The sequence below is a fragment of the Fukomys damarensis genome, unplaced genomic scaffold (assembly GCF_012274545.1).
Source record: "Fukomys damarensis isolate Sample0158 unplaced genomic scaffold, DMR_v1.0_HiC HiC_scaffold_16, whole genome shotgun sequence".
NCBI lineage: Eukaryota > Metazoa > Chordata > Mammalia > Rodentia > Bathyergidae > Fukomys > Fukomys damarensis.
This window is the reverse complement of record NW_022900928.1, coordinates 61,492,676-61,509,062: the sequence shown is the minus strand read 5'-3', so window position 1 is coordinate 61,509,062 and position 16,387 is coordinate 61,492,676. Positions and strand designations below refer to the sequence as shown.

The 16,387-nt window shown below is 47.3% G+C and overlaps 1 protein-coding gene across 5 annotated transcripts in view; it reads right to left on the bottom strand.

The window, feature by feature from the left end:
• Ncam1 (neural cell adhesion molecule 1) overlaps positions 1-16,387 on the bottom strand; it is a 315,792-nt gene that overhangs the window by 4,154 nt on the left and 295,251 nt on the right. For 3 of the 5 annotated variants that reach the window (XM_033764333.1, XM_033764334.1, XM_033764336.1), the window contains 4 exons: positions 14,905-15,029; positions 11,990-12,167; positions 2,474-2,681; positions 1,370-1,486 (listed from right to left, as the gene is read on the bottom strand). In XM_033764333.1, coding sequence (XP_033620224.1) covers positions 1,370-1,486; positions 2,474-2,681; positions 11,990-12,167; positions 14,905-15,029 — 628 coding nt within the window. The other 2 variants (XM_033764337.1, XM_033764338.1) reach the window with 1 other exon arrangement.

Sequence of the window (16,387 nt, the reverse complement as noted above, 5' to 3'; positions counted from 1 at the left end):
CTCCTTGATTAGCCAGGACACTAGAGGACAAATTGCTGACCGCGGGGGCTGAAGTTGGGGTATCGCTCAGGTCAACAAGGGGGGCGACCTTGGGGGCTGAAGCTGGGGATGGGGAGGAGGTGGCAATGCCAGGCCCCTTGGAAGGGGTGGCCTGGCCAGCTGGCACAGAATTTGAGTCCGGCGCAGCCGTGACTGGTGGGGCAATACTGGAGGTCAGGGTGGTGGTCTCACTGGTGGGGCTGTTCTGAGCAGTGGCAAAGGTTTCGGTGATAGTGTCAGAGTTAGTGGTGACGGTGGTGACAGAAGGCAGCATGTCCTCGACAGTGGCTGTAGTGTCGGCAGGCAGCCTGTGGAGAGGACAGGAAGTAGAAGAAAATAGACAATGAAAGCTGAAACATGACAGAGAAGCTGGCAGCAGGGCTGAAGCCAAGGAGAGGGGCCATGGGTGGGCATGCACAGGCAGGAACACAGGTCCACAGAGAAACGAGGACACTGAGAGTAAGCACACACCCAGATGGACAGAAGAGGACACAGGAGACAACGAAGAACATGGCAGTGTAGAGGGGACCTGCTAGCCCTTACTCCCTGCTGATGTCCCTCCATCTCTTTGCACAGGGCTCCTGTCCCTACAGACCCATCTGAGACTTTCTGATGTCTTCACTCCTGGAGAGGCAGGCTTTGGCCCAGCAATTCCCTACTCCAGGCTTCCTGGGCCACAGAGGAATGAGGCCTAGCTGCCCCGAAGGGCTCCCAGGGCAGCGATGGGGAAAGTCAGGAATCAGGCAGATGCTGGGTGCTCTGAAAGGCTCCTAAGAGCCGTGGGTTCTTCCAGGCACAGATTTTGTGGTCCTGTGAAATTCTATTCCCTTCTAACCCATCTGATCGCCCATAGCCGGGAAGGTATTTTCCTAAATACAGCTAGCTGGTCAGAGTCCCTGATGCTTTTGAGCAGATGAGGGCCAGGGAACTTAACTAGGTAGGTTCTCAACTTTGAGTTTTTTTTTTAAAGGGAAAAAACCCCAGAACAGCCTAGAATACTAAGGAACCCTGACCAGAATCAGCCAAACCTCTCTCAGTCAGATTTTGTCTCCTTAAACCATTTCCAAAACAATGATGTAACTTGGGAATGGGTCCAGTGATATCCACTTGTGCAAGGAACCCTGTAAGGGTACTCACAGCCACCCTGAAAAGAACCAAGAATGCCTTCTCTCTAAAAAAGAGAGTGGGATCAGGCATTGCCCAGCCAAGCAGGTTTCCTGGGGTGGCTCTGGAATCCGGCTTGCCCAGTGGGAAGCATGAAAGGTGGGAGAGGACAGAGAGGTAGGGTGAGGCTCTATTGAGGGAGTGCCAGCCCCTCCCGCCCACATACTCGGGCTCTGTCAGCGGTGTGGTCTCATTGGGTTCTGTGTGTTTCCCTCCGTCATGGTTTGGCGTCCTCTCCTCCTCGGTTCGAACCTCCACGATAGGCTCCTTGGACTCGTCTTTCCTGTGGAGAGAGTTCTGCCGGTTGCATTCCGGGGAAGTTCAGTGGTCCCCAGGGAAAGCAGCTATGGCTCAGGATAATGAGGCCTCACTGGAGGCTGCCAGGGTGAACATCCAGAGCCAGGTTATGAGTGTCTGTGTCTCGTCCGAACCTTGCTAGCTGTGTGAGCTTGAGCATAATTAAATCACAACTGCTTCACTTTCCTTATCTTAAAGTGAGGCATGCAGTAGTATGTTCCTGGCTTGGTTACCATGAAAATTAAATGAGATAATGGATGTAAAATGCTTATCAAGTGCCTGGCACTGATAAGAGTTCCATGTCATACATTTGTGTGTAAGTGTGCAGAGAGGTTGATGCACATATATGTAGATGGATATACAGTGCCTGGCCTGTGGTGGTGCTGAACCTCCTGTGTTCTCTCTTCATCCCCTCCCAGTTTCCTCCAGCAAAGCCCCACCCTGTAATGGTCGGCAGAGACTTTTTGCTCAGCATCTGTTTCTCCACAGATGGCACTAGACAGAACAATCTCTGGATCGCCAGCTCCACAAGGGCAGGGATTTTTATTCTTTTTGTTTCCTGTTGTATCTTCAAGCCTGGAAATCATGCCTTGCCCTTAGGAACTGCTGCCTAAGTATTTGTTGAATGATGAATGAATGAATGAATCAACAAAAAGATGAAAGTCAGGTGAGTGTGTCCCTCAAATAATGGTCCTATAGAGCGTTCTATTTTGACCTTCACGGAGTTTGCAAACTTGGGTGAGATTCTCCTGCACTGGATTGGGAGCAAGGCCTAAGAGCCCACTTTTCAAACAGGTCACCCCTAACTCCAAGCCACCCAAGACCACAGGAGGCTTTTTCGCTCCAAACAGGGGAAAGCTGGAAGAAAGGTGAATGCTACAGGCACTGGTGAATGGTTCAGAGGTGGCATGGCTGCTAGGTCGTTGGGGAGGGGTAGAGCCCACACCGCAGTGGGGGCATGGGTCTCACTCACGAGAAGGCAGCCTTGCCCTCCTCCATGTCCTTGCCCTTGGCTCCAGGCCCAGCTTTTCCACACAGGTTGACAGCGATGCACATAAGCAGGCCACACTTGTTCAGAAAGTAGCAGGTGATGTCCACAACCACCAGGAGCAGGACAAAGATGACAATGAGGATGCCCACGATGGCCCCAGTGCTCAGGCCTGCTGTGGGGCTGCCGTTGGCTTAAGTGAGAAAGAGATGGCCAAATGTTAACAGGATGAGATGCAAGTCCCGACCCTGTAAGCAACAGTTCTTGGGGTAGGGCAGGGCCCAGAGCACAAAGCCAAGTCTTTCATACCCAGAGTACTACCTTCCCTGGGGTTTTCTACGCACTGATATGGAGATGACAGGGTTTCTCTGTATCTTCCAAGGGGAGAGATGACAGCTTCATCTCATCTTGGGGTGGGGAGGTGGGGCTTCCTCTGCTTGGGATAAGAATGGGGCTTGGGAGATATGTCTCCTTCCTGCTCTCAAAGCCTGGGTCCTGCCAGAGCTGTGAGTCCTCAGAGCCAGACTCACAGCTGGACAGTGCTGGAGGACACTGGATGAAGACACAGCTAGAGGGGACTGCTGTGTGTTCCCTGGGCTTTTCAGGGCAGTAGGCATGGTCACTAGCTTCAGGCTAGGCAGTGGCTCTGAGAACAGTGAGGGGCAGGATCCCAAATGGGGTTCCCAGGGCTTCCTTGTGCCCTTCCTCTTGCCTTTTTAGGAATAACTCCAAAGGATCCCAAAACTGGAGTGCACTGGACTCACAAGCCACCCCCTTTTTTGCTGCACCTCAGAAAAATGAATGCAGCCCATGAGACTCTGGAGATGTGGCAGCCTCCCCAGGCCTGGTGGGTAAGGTGAAGGGTCTGGGAATACTCACCTTCTGGGAGCCAAGCACGCTTGGGTCAGACTTCAGGAAAACCAGCTGACTCACCCAGAGGTGCACACTCACACAGACAGGCACACTCATATGCAGGACGAATGCCCACACAGATACATTCTTACCTCCCAGCAGCCACCCAGCCCCCCAATTCTGGCTTGGCTCACTTTCAAAGACAGCCTCTCTGTCTAGACCCCCGGGAGACCATCTATAGTCCTCCAGAGTTTGGGCTCTTGGTACTAACACAGAAGGGGACATGTTCAGCTATCTGTGTGGCCATGATGGATGTTAACTGCTTGGGATAGACCTGTTGGCCTCTTGGTGGTTCTCATCAGTCTTCTGGAGACCACTGATAGTGCTGTGGGCAGCAAAAATCTATGCAGAGCTCTGCCTGTGTCCATGGGGACACAAGGACCCTAGCTGGAATAATGGGCACTTATGATTTAGTTTTCTTCTGGAAGGTCCAGAACTGTGTATAGCTCCATTCTACCACCAGACCTTGTCTCAAGCATCCTTGGAAGGTCTGTAGACTGGAGGGAGGAACTGAGGCCAACACTACTTGGGGCTTTGCTCTACCTGACCCCATATTTGGCTCACTTTGCTGAGTGCCTGGCCAGGCCCAGTGAACTGACAATCATGCCAGATGACAGGAAGAACATATAACACAAGGTAAGCAGCACTATGATAGCCACTGTTCTCTTCTCCATGACCTGTTCTCTGGAAGGAGAAGCTCTGTGTACTGCAGGGTCTTTGCCCAGGAACTCTAGTGCTTATCTTGTAGCAGTGCCACTCCGCTGGTCCTTTTAAATTTCATCCAGGGTACCAGCCATCAGAGCAGCATGCTGGAGAGGACCACTCACAAGCTGTTGTTTGCAAGCTAAGACTCCCTGGTTCCCAAATGTTTTGGTCCCCTATAGGACCTTGTCTTACTTCCCAGCCTTTCCTCCTCAGGCTTTCTGGCTGGCCCTTTCCACCCTAGCCCATTCCTCCACGATGGCCTGAGACTGGTGAGAGACTTTGGTTACCTTGTTTGTGGGCTTTCGCACCAAGAAGCCAGCCTTTAGCTAGAGTGGGGCATTTTCTCAATAACTAGATAAAATGCAGAGGCGCTTCTGGTTGGCTGCATAACAAAACCATACATCCATTTGCTCATCTATCTACATTGCACCCAAAAAACAAAGAAAGAGATGCAGACCTTCCTGATCTTTTTAGGCTCCAAAGCTGGGAAGTCATTTAGGCCTGTAATTTCTCTCTATCTCTTGATGCTGGGCTTGAAGCCACTGTAGCCTTTTGACTCCAGTATCGGCTAGGTATAAAATGCCTACTTCTTGAAGAGGCTGAAGTTTTTTGTTTTTTGTTTTTGGTGTGTATGTGGGCTATATCTGTAGTTTGGACTCAATGGCATGGACTCATTCTACATTCTGAGGTCCGCATGACAACACAGAGTCAATGCTCTATGTGCACAAGAGGATGCAGCTGGGACCGATTTTGCTTCAGGCTCATCAGGTACAGCTGCAGGCCACACTGGATCTAAGGACGATGGAAAGGAGAGACAGGTGGGTGAAAAGACTGCAATGTGGCATAAACCACAAGTAGGGCAGTGGTCTCTACTTTCATTTGATGTAAATTTCAAAGCCTTTCCTTGGCCTAGGCTCTACATGTTGTATGGCCTCTGACTTGCGTAAATGAGGGCAGGACGCTGGGTTCCTGTGATCCAACCAGGCCAGTCTATACTCTACCTGCTGATCACATAGGTCATTGCCCCAGGGCCTGACTGATTTTTTGCCTGGAATATTCTCCCCCTTCAGGAGCACTTTCAAGGATGGCTGTTTGCTCTCTTACAGGCCTCAGGCCCTTTGTCACCTTTTCAAAGAAGTTTTCCTTGTTCTGTTCTCTAGTGAAGCACCCCCAAATCATTTCCTACCACATTTCTCATTCATTCTTCTTACCATGCCCTGCCATCTTCTGATCATTTCTGTGCTTATTATTTCTGGTTGTCTCTTCCAGAATACCCTAGAAAGTGCCTCACTCTCTTCTCTCCCATGCTTCTAGGATGACTCTGACTCAGAAAATTTTCACAGAGTATTTGTTACATGAATGAGTGTTTAGCCTGTAGAAGATAACATTGTTTCCATGTATTTAAAGGTCTGCTGTGAGAAGGAACAGGAACCTTATTCTGCATTGAACCGGCAAATGTCAAATATGGGCGGGGGTGCGGTGAAGATGGCGGCTCCGAAGATGGTGGCTTCGTATAAAAAAAAGACTAACAGAGCTGGTCACACAAAGTGCAGGCCAGCTCCTGGTTGCTGGAGGCATTCAAGCAGAGGCAGGACAACTTCTTGGAGGTGATGTTATAATGCTCTGGATGAGCTCACTGTATTCAATGGGGCCTTGGGTAGAGGGTGTCCTCTTTAACCACAAGGACCTATCATTCAAGTCAGATGTTCTAATTACCTAGCACAGGTTCAGATTCCCTAAGGCCAGTCTCCACCATGAGTACCGAGGATTCTTTTCCTGGAAGAGTAGAATGCTCAGTAGATTCTCTCTAATCACCGACCCTTGTGATTTTATTTTTGTTTGAAAAACAAACACCTTTTAACTGGGGGTAAGAGTCAGGAATTGGAATTTGAACAAGTACCCCAGATGATACATTCGAGGTCCACCATTCCTAGTTCTTCCCTTCCCTGCGTCACAGTGAATCACAGCTGATCCCGTGATACCTCACTATGGAGGAACTGTGCCTCTTGCTCGATGATCTGACAAAGCACTTAGCTTGATGTACAGGATAGACTGAGAGAAAGCAAAGACTCTCTTAAATGCAAAGCATCACTGAGGCCAACACTGCGAAGAATTGAGACTTCTAGAGCAAGTGAGGTGCTATTCATGCTACAGGGAGAATGCTGGCCACATTTACAGAAAGAAGCTCTAAATCAAGGAGAGAGCACAGTGCAGTTGGAAGGATATTCAAGGCAAGCCAACTTACTCCCTCTCAGTTGATGTTACAGAATTATTTAGTCCAGGAAAGCTACTGGGACAAAGACTGTCTCCTGCATCTCATGTAACATTTCATAAAGGGAAAATCTTTAGGGATCTATCTTTCCCATGATTTCCCCTTTTACCCTGACTAACTCACCCATGCACCTTGCATGCAAAGAAGGCTTCTTGGGAGCAGTTCCTCCATAACCTCTGAGGTCAGAGCTGCCCTGAGTAAAATTATTTGGCAGGGGCTGTCTGTCTTCTGTGGTTCCTGGCTCAGGGAAGGTTGGCACTCAAGTAGAAACTGCCCTGCTCCCAAAGTATGACTCATATGTGCCTGCTTTCTTGTGCCTTAAAAGTGGAAGAATGGGTCTCACACTTTACGGGTGCCTGGATAGGCCGGAGCTTTCATGCCATAGGACCTGGATGCCAAAATTCCCTCTCAGCCTCCTAGGCAGTCAAGACTCTCAGAATGGTGAAGTTGGGATTCCTGTTCACTCAAATCCCTTAAATGTCTGTTTGCTCCTTCCTGGAAATGGCTACAAAGACAGCTGGTCTCAGGGTCTTGCAAGCGGTGTCTGAGTGTGATTACAAACAAAACACAGTTTGCTAAAAAAGAACCTCCTCTGAGTTTCTGTGTATCACAAGATCCTGTATGGCCTCTGTTAGGAATAAAGGTTTCTATATGATCAGAAGGCCTTGCTACAGAGCTGTGCATCTGGTGGCTCGGAATGTGCCCTGGTCCCCAGAGTTTCCATCTTCTCAGTTCTGCAAAGGCATTTCCCCCTCCTTCTGTCTGCTGTGGATTCCAAGACAGAAATGACCTATAACACTCCTCAGGGTGGCTAAGAAACATATACTGCTTCTTACAAGGAAAAGCAAGGATTTTGTCTGGTTAGAACTCCAAACTTGAGAGGTAATCACTTATCAGGTATGGGAGAGGTGGAGGGAAAGCTCTTTTAATACTGTGTTGAGCACACAACTACTAAATAAAATCAAAACACTCTGGTAAGTTCACATGAACTGTTATATCCTTTAATAATGCAAAGGTGTAAACTTCATAAAGGCCTCGCTGATTATCTACACAACGTTAGCATTCTTATTAGTAGAAAAACGTGATTCAAACCTGCTGTATAAATATTCCAAAAATGAGCAGAGAAACCTCAGGGTATATGGCATGTGGCCAGAGCTAACACAGAGCACAAAGGCAAGGTGGACGAGAAGATGAGGAGTGCTCACTCCTGCAGGACTCTTTGAGGACCACTCTTAAGGACTCCTAGTGGGGATGGGGGCTGTAGCCTTCACCAGGAACTCAGTGTCTCAAGAGAGCCAGTGCATACTAATGCTGGCTCTCGAAGGGCAAATTATTAACACCAGCCACAGGCCAGGTTGGTAACCTGCTGCGATGACCCCAGAGCTTTCCCAGCTGAGAGCTGCCCAGCCCTAGGATGTGCTGAGGGCACAAGGCCATGCCGGGCCTCTTTGCATTTAGGGCTAGATTTCCAAAGACCTCTCCTGTCCATGGGCCTGGGACCAAGCTGAGGCAGATCCCTGAGATGAGCTCCCATAGTGTGAATACATGGACTTCTGCCCAGGGTAATCAGAAGCGTTAGGAGGACTGCCCTCCCTGCAGCTCTTCCTAACTGACTTAGGGTTCTCATACCGGGCTCTGCAGGTGCTGTACTACCCTCTCCATGGCCCTGTGCCCGAGAGCCATCTGGTGTCACTGCCCTGGTGTGACACTAGGCCAGGGCTTGAAGGCAGGAGTTTGTGGATGGGGATAGAAGCTGCTTGTGTGAGCTGCTGAGCCACCCAGAGCCTCTATAGTGAATGCTGGGGACACTGTGGATGCCAACATAGGTGACTCTGACCTCAGGCCACAGCTTCGAGTCAGGTGGATTCTCAAAGAGAAAGGCTAGTCTTTTAACATTAAAAAATAACAATGAAAAAATACATAAGGAACAAAAGGAATGAAAATCAAACTTGTATGGAGATGTTCGGAGAAGCAATAGGTAGAATGATAAATGACCACAACGGGGGAGGGAGATTTTATTTGGTAGAAGGTCTGTCTCCATGTTCACACGCTCATAGGGGTTCAGCCCTGGGTCTCTATGCATCCCACGATACCAAAAGCCACCCACCTCCTCTCCTGGGTGACCTCCGCAATAGCAAACAGGAGCACCTGGCTGTTGAGGAACACGTCAAAAGTATCACTGAACCATCTAACCAGTTGGGAGGCGGGGGCTGGGTGGGCTGGGAGCGGCCTGCCTCTTCCACTCAGTACTCCTGAATGTGTGCACAGAAGGTGAGGGACTCGTGCCTGGTTCGCAGTGGATGCTTCCAACCTGCCTGTACAGGGATGCTTATGGTGACAAGGCGGGTCGTGGATGAACCACAGCCCTCAAGACTCAGAGGCTCTGTGCTGACCAGTGACACACTGCTATGCAGCAGGAGAATCACCTCCACGAGGAGACAAGCACCTTCCAAAGCCAACAAGTGCTGGACACATCACAGCTTGGCCTTCTTCACAGAGACAGCTGAAGGTGCTGGTTATAATACTGAGCAACAGGGGACTTAATTTATCCAGCATATCAGCAGAGTACACAGGTGAATTGCCACGAATGGCTCTTTCAACACAGGCACTTAAATACTTCAATGCAAGCAAAGCCAACTACTTACTGAAGGGCCGAGGAGGGGCACATAGTTAGAATGAGGGGGTGTGTTGATTTCAATAATCTGAGGCAAGCTTTAGGAGATTTTAGAATTCTTCCTCTGCTACAAAAAGTGCAACGAGTAGCAGATATGCAGAACATTCTCTGTAAACCTAGCACAATGCTTTAAAAAAAACCCAATGTTTAAGGGAAGAGCCATCAAATTCTTTTAACTGCCATTAGAAAGGGGGCAAACTCCTTATGAAGTGGCACAAAAGTATGTGCGAATGGCAAAATGGCAGGAGGTAAAGCTTTTTCAAATTGCAAAACCTTCCTCTTGCACACAGAATGCTCACTCAGTGGCCGTGTGGCAGGGCCGTAATGGTTCTGACAGGTTCTTCCAAGGGGGCCCTGATCATTTTCATAGGAATTGAGCTTTTAAGCAGATTTAATTTGTGTTCAAGTTTCTAACAGAGCAAAAGAAGAGTTACTGCAGAGAAAAGCAATGAGACGAAGGTGTAGGATGCAGAATTGCCTCCCAAGGTGGCTGCAGGTATCAAGCAATGGGTCCCCAGAGAGAATGTGGTTGTTTAAAATAAATGTGGCAGTGAGGATGTCCCAGTGGCGTCCAAGGTGACAGGTGTGACAACAGACACAGGAAGGGGAAGGGGGAGGAAAGAGAAGGTAGAGACAGAAACAGAGAAAAAAATAGATAAAAAGAAAAAATAGGTCAAATACCGAAAACACAAGAATCCAAGGTTAATTCAACTTAGTAAATTAAATGGACAAAGGTTAGAGAAGAGTTCAGTGCGGTATCAACACCATAGGCCAGGTCAGAAGCTCAGCAATGCCAGAAGCAGCATAGCAGGGTTAATTTTGGGGTTAGGGGGCCAGCGAGCAAATGAAATTAAAGTGAGAGAACAGGAGCCTCCACAACAGAATACCAGAGTACCATTAGGAGGGTGTTACCTTTACTGAGGTGATGCCTCCTAGGTGCAGCCACTGAATGTCTTCTGGTCTCTACTATCTGCTGCAGCGGTGGAAATGCATTGGATGCCTGCACTAGGGTGGGCATGCTGTGCACAGGGCAGCACTGCCTTTGCAGAGTTGAAGCAGACCCTTCTCTCACTGTGTAAACCTCCACCATGGTGTTGTTACGCGTCCTTTATGTCTGGCCTTCTACCACCTTACTGACCACAACACTCAACCACAAAGGCATGTCTAGTGGCGCAAAGAGATTTTATTCTTGGATCCCAATATGATGGCCAGGAACATCCAACGAAGTGCAGAGCCACTTCTTTCTAATATCTATGCAGTAGAGCCACAGAGCCATTCTGGACAAGGTGAGCGAGCCCCCAGCCCTCTCTAGCTTAAATGGGCACCTGGATGATTCACAACAAGAGCTCTAGAGGACAAAGTCTCCCTAGTATTTTTGTCACTCGGAAACAAATGCTTCTACAGTACCCAGCATGGGGATATAAAACATCCGAGCAACCTGCTTATGAAATCTCAACTCAGGGAATAGTTCCCATAAGGAATCTGTCTTGCTGTCTTGAGGCTTACTCAGTCCCTGCCCCCAAGTGTTCCACAAGGAAGCAAGGATCTGGACACTCACATTTTACCATCAATATCAAGCAAACACTGACCAAAGAACACAAGAAAAGAAGAGGCAGAGGAACAAACAGGAGGCCTGCCTCTATTTAGACAAACTCTTAAGCAGCAATGAAGACATTTCTTGCAGTTATACCCAGCTGCCTTCCTTTAGCCCCTCTAGAGACCTTCCCACCCCAGGACATGCTAGGGAACCTTCCCCACAATGCAACTGACACCGCTAATCTGCAGCTTAAAACTCACGTGCCAACTCAGCGGAGGCTCTCATGTTTCTTAAACACAGCCATTCACACACAAACAAACATCCGGAATCACACATTGATCTCTTGTTTTGTTGCTGCCTCACTATATCACTTATGCAATACCCTTGTATTATAGGAAGCCTACACCTTTTCTGGCTTGTCTTTCTCCTGGGAAGAGCAATAAGGACAACTGAGCCAAGATCTTGGTAAGCTCCACTGACAGGGCAGGTATGATGTGTCCTTCCACACATGAACATGGAAGAGTGTATGAAGTCCCCTCCAATAGGCTACAGCTATATGTTCTGTGCCCTTCTCTTTTGCCTGTGACTGGCATTTGTCTGGCCTTGAAAGACAAAGTGAGGGCTAAAGATCTCTTTCTACTCAGGGATTTGGCCAATGAAGGGATCAGCCATCAGATCAAGGCAGCTGGGCTAGAAAGCAGAACTCTCACTTTATTCCCACACTTGAGTTGGTCCTGGATCCCTAGAGACAGATCTGCATCTCCTAAGGGCTCTGCTGCCATCACAGTTTCTAGCAGACTAACTGCCTTTCATCGATGGTGCTTTCCAAGCATCTGTCTCCTCCACTTGTGCCATTTTGAGAAGTTTAGTTTAATCTCTGTGTCAGAGGAGAGGCTCTTGACAGATATGCTTTATAATTAACTGGGCACCATCTCTTCTTCTCTTGGGGTCCCCACAGAGAAGAGATTTGGACCACGATTGTGAATATAAAGCAAGCATCAAATAGAAAGCACACAAAGCAGTTATATGGTCCTAGTACAGCACGGTAGATGGCAGATAAGGTCTCATAAAGGATCCTTACTCAACCAGCATTGGAGGCAAGGCAGGGGCTGGGGCATTTCCCATTGGAGGGATCCCATGGACTAGTTAGTGTCAGTTGTTTAAGGCTGAATGAGAGAGGACCTTTTCCCCAGGATGCTTAGCCAAGCCTTCCTGAGGGTCCAATACATCTCAACCCACTGCACAGAGAGGTTCAAGGCAAAACTAAGCTTTGCATGGTCAACCAGTCATGAGATGGCTGTAAGCAAGCAAGTTGTCAGGGTTGTTCAGGCGCATTAGGAGGTGCAGCACTTGTGCATTAATTTAAAGCAGGAAACTAACAGAGAGCAGAGGCAGCTGTACCTGGGATAGCCGTGGGCTGGGCTGAGGTCTTGAACACAAAATGAGCTGGCTTGGATTTTCCTTGCTGGTTCTCAGCCACCACGGAGACTTCATACTCGGCATTCCAGTCCAGCGACTTGAGCATGACATGGTCACTGCCCGACGGGAGCCTAATCTCTGGTTTCCAATCCGAGGAGAGCTTTCGGGAGGAATCAGCAAGAAAGATACAGGACACCGGAATTTTACTATACTCCAATTTTACTATAAATAAAAACTATCATTTCTCAGGTATCTACACTGTGCCAGGCACTGTATTAAAGGCCATCCACACATTTCTTATGGTATCTCTATATCAAACCTGCAGCAGGTTTCATCGGGCTCACACTAAATCTAACGATGGGGATATGAGAGAAAGTTTAGGTGACTTCCCAAAGTCACCTTGAAGTCAAGGTTGAAGCCAAGTCTTTTCTGGCTCAAAGCTGTTCTTTGGTTTCATGGTGGGAAGCTTTGGTTTCACGGTAGGTGCAAACATCTGCTGAACTGAATTGGATTTTCTCTTCCATTCACATGACTGGTCTCTACAACTGCAGCTGAACAGATGTGGTTCTTCTACGAGGCCCAATCTCGGGATGTTCACAGGGTCCACAAGGTGAGCCCCACTTAAAGGATCATGTACTATCCTGGCCACACTGAGAGGCATGAAACCAGAGTTCTGGGACCTCCTCTAATGCTCTCTCTGGTTGTAGCCTCCACAAGTCCTACTGACTCTGTACTAAACAGGAGTTTACAAAACCATTGTTAGGTGACTTTCTTCTTAATGAAACAGTTTCAGAAGATCTGACAACCTCTTGAGAAGGCTTCCAATGATTTCATACTGCCACAGCCTTCACAAGCTCTGGCTTTTTCACAAGGCATATGCCTCAAGGTATATGCTGGGCATGCAACAGGGTTTGACAAATGCTTACTGGATGACATGATGCTTGGTAGCACTGTCTAGCAGCCACTGCAGGCCCAGGGCTGAGGTTGGAGGAAGAGTTATTTTACAGCAAAGGGGTCTTAACCAGGCAAACTGGTCTGTACCAGTTAAAAAGTTACCTCTAAGAATGTGACAGTGCTTGTTCCAGGGCCTGGGACTATTACAGAGAAGTTGTAGTAAGGGCATTCTAGTTTCTCAGAGTCTAATCAGGATGCAGGAGCTGTGCTATAAGTTAGTTGGCAGATGTTGTTATGGGCCCCTGTTTTAATTAAAACAAAAAACACTGAGCTGTCTGTCTTTGCTATTTTTTCTGTCTTCCTTGTCAAACATCATTACAAAAGAGAAAACTAGCCTGTAAAGCCCCTATTCAACAAAGTAAACATTATGTTATATAATACATATTAATAATATATTATGATATTTAGTAAATATTAAGTTTTGAGTGAAAGAGAGAGGATAGTCAAGGTTGCTGAAATCTAAAATATTGCAGCATTCTGCTCCAGTTGTCACTGTAGAGTCACAGTGGCTGTTCAAGAAGACTGATTAGAGATAGCCCCCCATGGGAGAGGTTTCTAACTGGAGCTTGCATCTTGGAAGTAACAGATATATAGAGCCTTCCAAGTATCAAACTATCTCAATTTCTTTGCATATATCATAACTAATCTTTACAGTGACTTGATAAGTAATTTTATACCATTTTACAGATGAAGAAATGGAAATTTTGGAAGATTGAGTGACTTAGTCAGTTCATATGCTGGTAAGTCGTAAGGCTGGGATCCGAAGCCACCCGTGGCTGACTCCAAAACCCTTGCTCTCTCCACTGGGCCATATGAGCTTAACAATGGCCAGAAGTATTCCCCCCTACTACACCGAATGCTTCCCATGGAGTATGCAGGCCACCTGCCCTGCCCTCGCATCCTCTGCAGTGAGAAAGTCACATGGGCCTGTCATTCAGTGATATCTCCAGGATAGATTTTTCCTACTATGCCAGCTCATACTTTGCTTAGAAATGAGGTGAGAAGCAGGGTTGAGTGGGTGGACAGCCTGCCCACTGGGTAAGTGTCCACAGGGCTCTGTGCTGGATCAACTCTCCGGAAGTGTCACCAGTTAAAGATCCTCATGGGTCTTTCACTCCCACAGGGACTGCTCACACAGCAGAGAGGAAGCCAACTTTCTGGACTAACCAAAGAAAGGAAACTCCTCTCTGGTTCATTATTTTACACCATAAAGAAGTCCTAGAAACTCAAAAGGGAGAGAGTGATTCTCAGTCTGGACACGGGGATGAGAGCTAGAATGATAGGGATTTTAAATGGGTGGCGAACGAGTTGGAAGAAGAGCCTTAGAGCCAAGGTCATCACTAGCAAAAGAAGACCTACTCAAGTTCAGAGGCTAAGAGCAGGTGCTGAAATTGGCACTGCATTAGGATCTGAAGGCAGCCTTGGGCAACGCTAGGAGCCCAGGCTCTTCAGTCAGGCCTTCAGTCTAACTCTGGCTCACTGAACTGTGAGAGGGCCAGGCACTGATTATTGACTACACTAGCTCTAGCTACCTCATCTGCAATGTGGAGCTAATTCTAAGACCTACGACTCACAGATTCTGAGCCAAGAATGTGCCTTCACAGAGTGCCCAGCCCAGAACACACCTCATTAAAAATAGCCACAATTAGATATTAGTCCAACATTTGCCCAAAAGCTCTGAATAATGGCAAGATAACTTTTTAGAAAAGAATTCAAGAATAAAAAAAATCAATCATGATGTAAGTTTGCCATTCTGCCAGTCATTTCAGAAATTTTCAAATGCTCCCAGTATAGACGTGGCCTAATAGCTGCAAGGCAGTCTTGGGATTTTAAAATCCTGGCCAAGGTCCCCTGTTCCACCTGTGATTTGAATGCTGTTGCTTTGCCAAGGCAGGTGTCAGGGTGGAAAGGTCAGGAGTAGGGTCTAAGAAGAGGCCACTCACCGCTCGATACTTGACCAGGTAGTGCCTGATGGGGGAGCCGCCGTCATCCTGCTTGATCAAGTTCACCTTAATGGAGTTCCCGTCTTCTCCCATCTGCCCTTCTAGCTTAGGTGCGCTGGGCTCCCCTGAAACAGCCAGTGAACACACGTGAAATTTCAATCCTCAGAAAGATGACTGCATCCATCAGAATGGGATGAGATGATGAGGTGGGATTGGGTACTTCTCTTGCTTTCTCAGAAACTCAAATGCAATAAATATGAGACACCAAATTCTACTAAGCTGCATCAGTCCTAGCTCAAACTGAGTGCACCTTTTTGGAATGTTCTGGGAAACACTGTCCCTATTAGCAAAGTTCTTTTTCTTTAGTAAAGGCTTCTTCTGTCTCTTTTCCCTTTCTGCTATGTTCACAACTGCAGATTTAATTCCTGTGGTCCTGATATACTTTGATGGACAGTCCAAAATATGGGAAAATGTAAGTCTTTGAGTAAAAACATATCCATAAAATTATATTTCCAAATAGTCCATTTTTTCCCCTTGACACTTTGTTCACCCCAGAGGCCTGAGGGTCTGATCCCTGATGGGACTGAATAATGCTGCATTATCGTGATTGACTTTACATGAATTAAATTTTATTGCTTAGGATCACTTAAAAAATAAGTTTCTAGGTGTGGTTAAATAAAACAAAAACTGCCACAGGCAACTTTCCTGTGACTATACTGCATTTATGGCTTGACTGAAGGAGTGATGATCCTTGCCACTTTACTGAGTTAAAGCAACAATCATTAAAGTCTTTTTCTTTGTGAGAGGGGAAGAATAAAATTGGCTTTAGCATTTCTCAACAGAAATAACGGAAAAAAAGTGATTTTCTTCTTTATTTGCAGTACAAGCTCACTCAGAGTACAGTTTGGCCAGGAAGATGAACTTGTATGTGACAGACTATAAGGGCTGGAAGTAAGATGCTGATTTCCTTTAGGAGAAACTATTTCATTAGTACATTTGGGAAAGGAACAAGGAGAGGAAATTTCTGGTATAAAGAGTTCAATTAAGATTCCAAGAACACCTGGAATCCTCTACTTTCCAGGATGAGCTACATTTACCATATATTTGCTGATCATAGAGAAATCTGGGGGAGGCTGTACAACAGTTACCTTCCGGGCGTGTCACCCTGGACTGCCCTCTGGGAAGCAGCACAGCACACATGTGGTAGAAGTGCCAAGAAAAGGCCTGCCACTGGGCTGTGGCCACAATCACTCTGTGGTTGGTGAAGACAGTATCTAGCTTGGCCTCCTTGTTCAGCCATTTTGGGAACTTCTTCCCCTTTGACAGGGGAGGAACCAGAGAAAGAAAGCTAAAGCAGAGCACCTACTTATCTTGTAGGGCCAGCAGTGCACACACCCTCTGGTTCTTGATCTTTTTTTTTGACTTTTTAATACTATGATTTTATTATATTTGGACACTGTTTTAAAGAATTCCTTCACTTTGG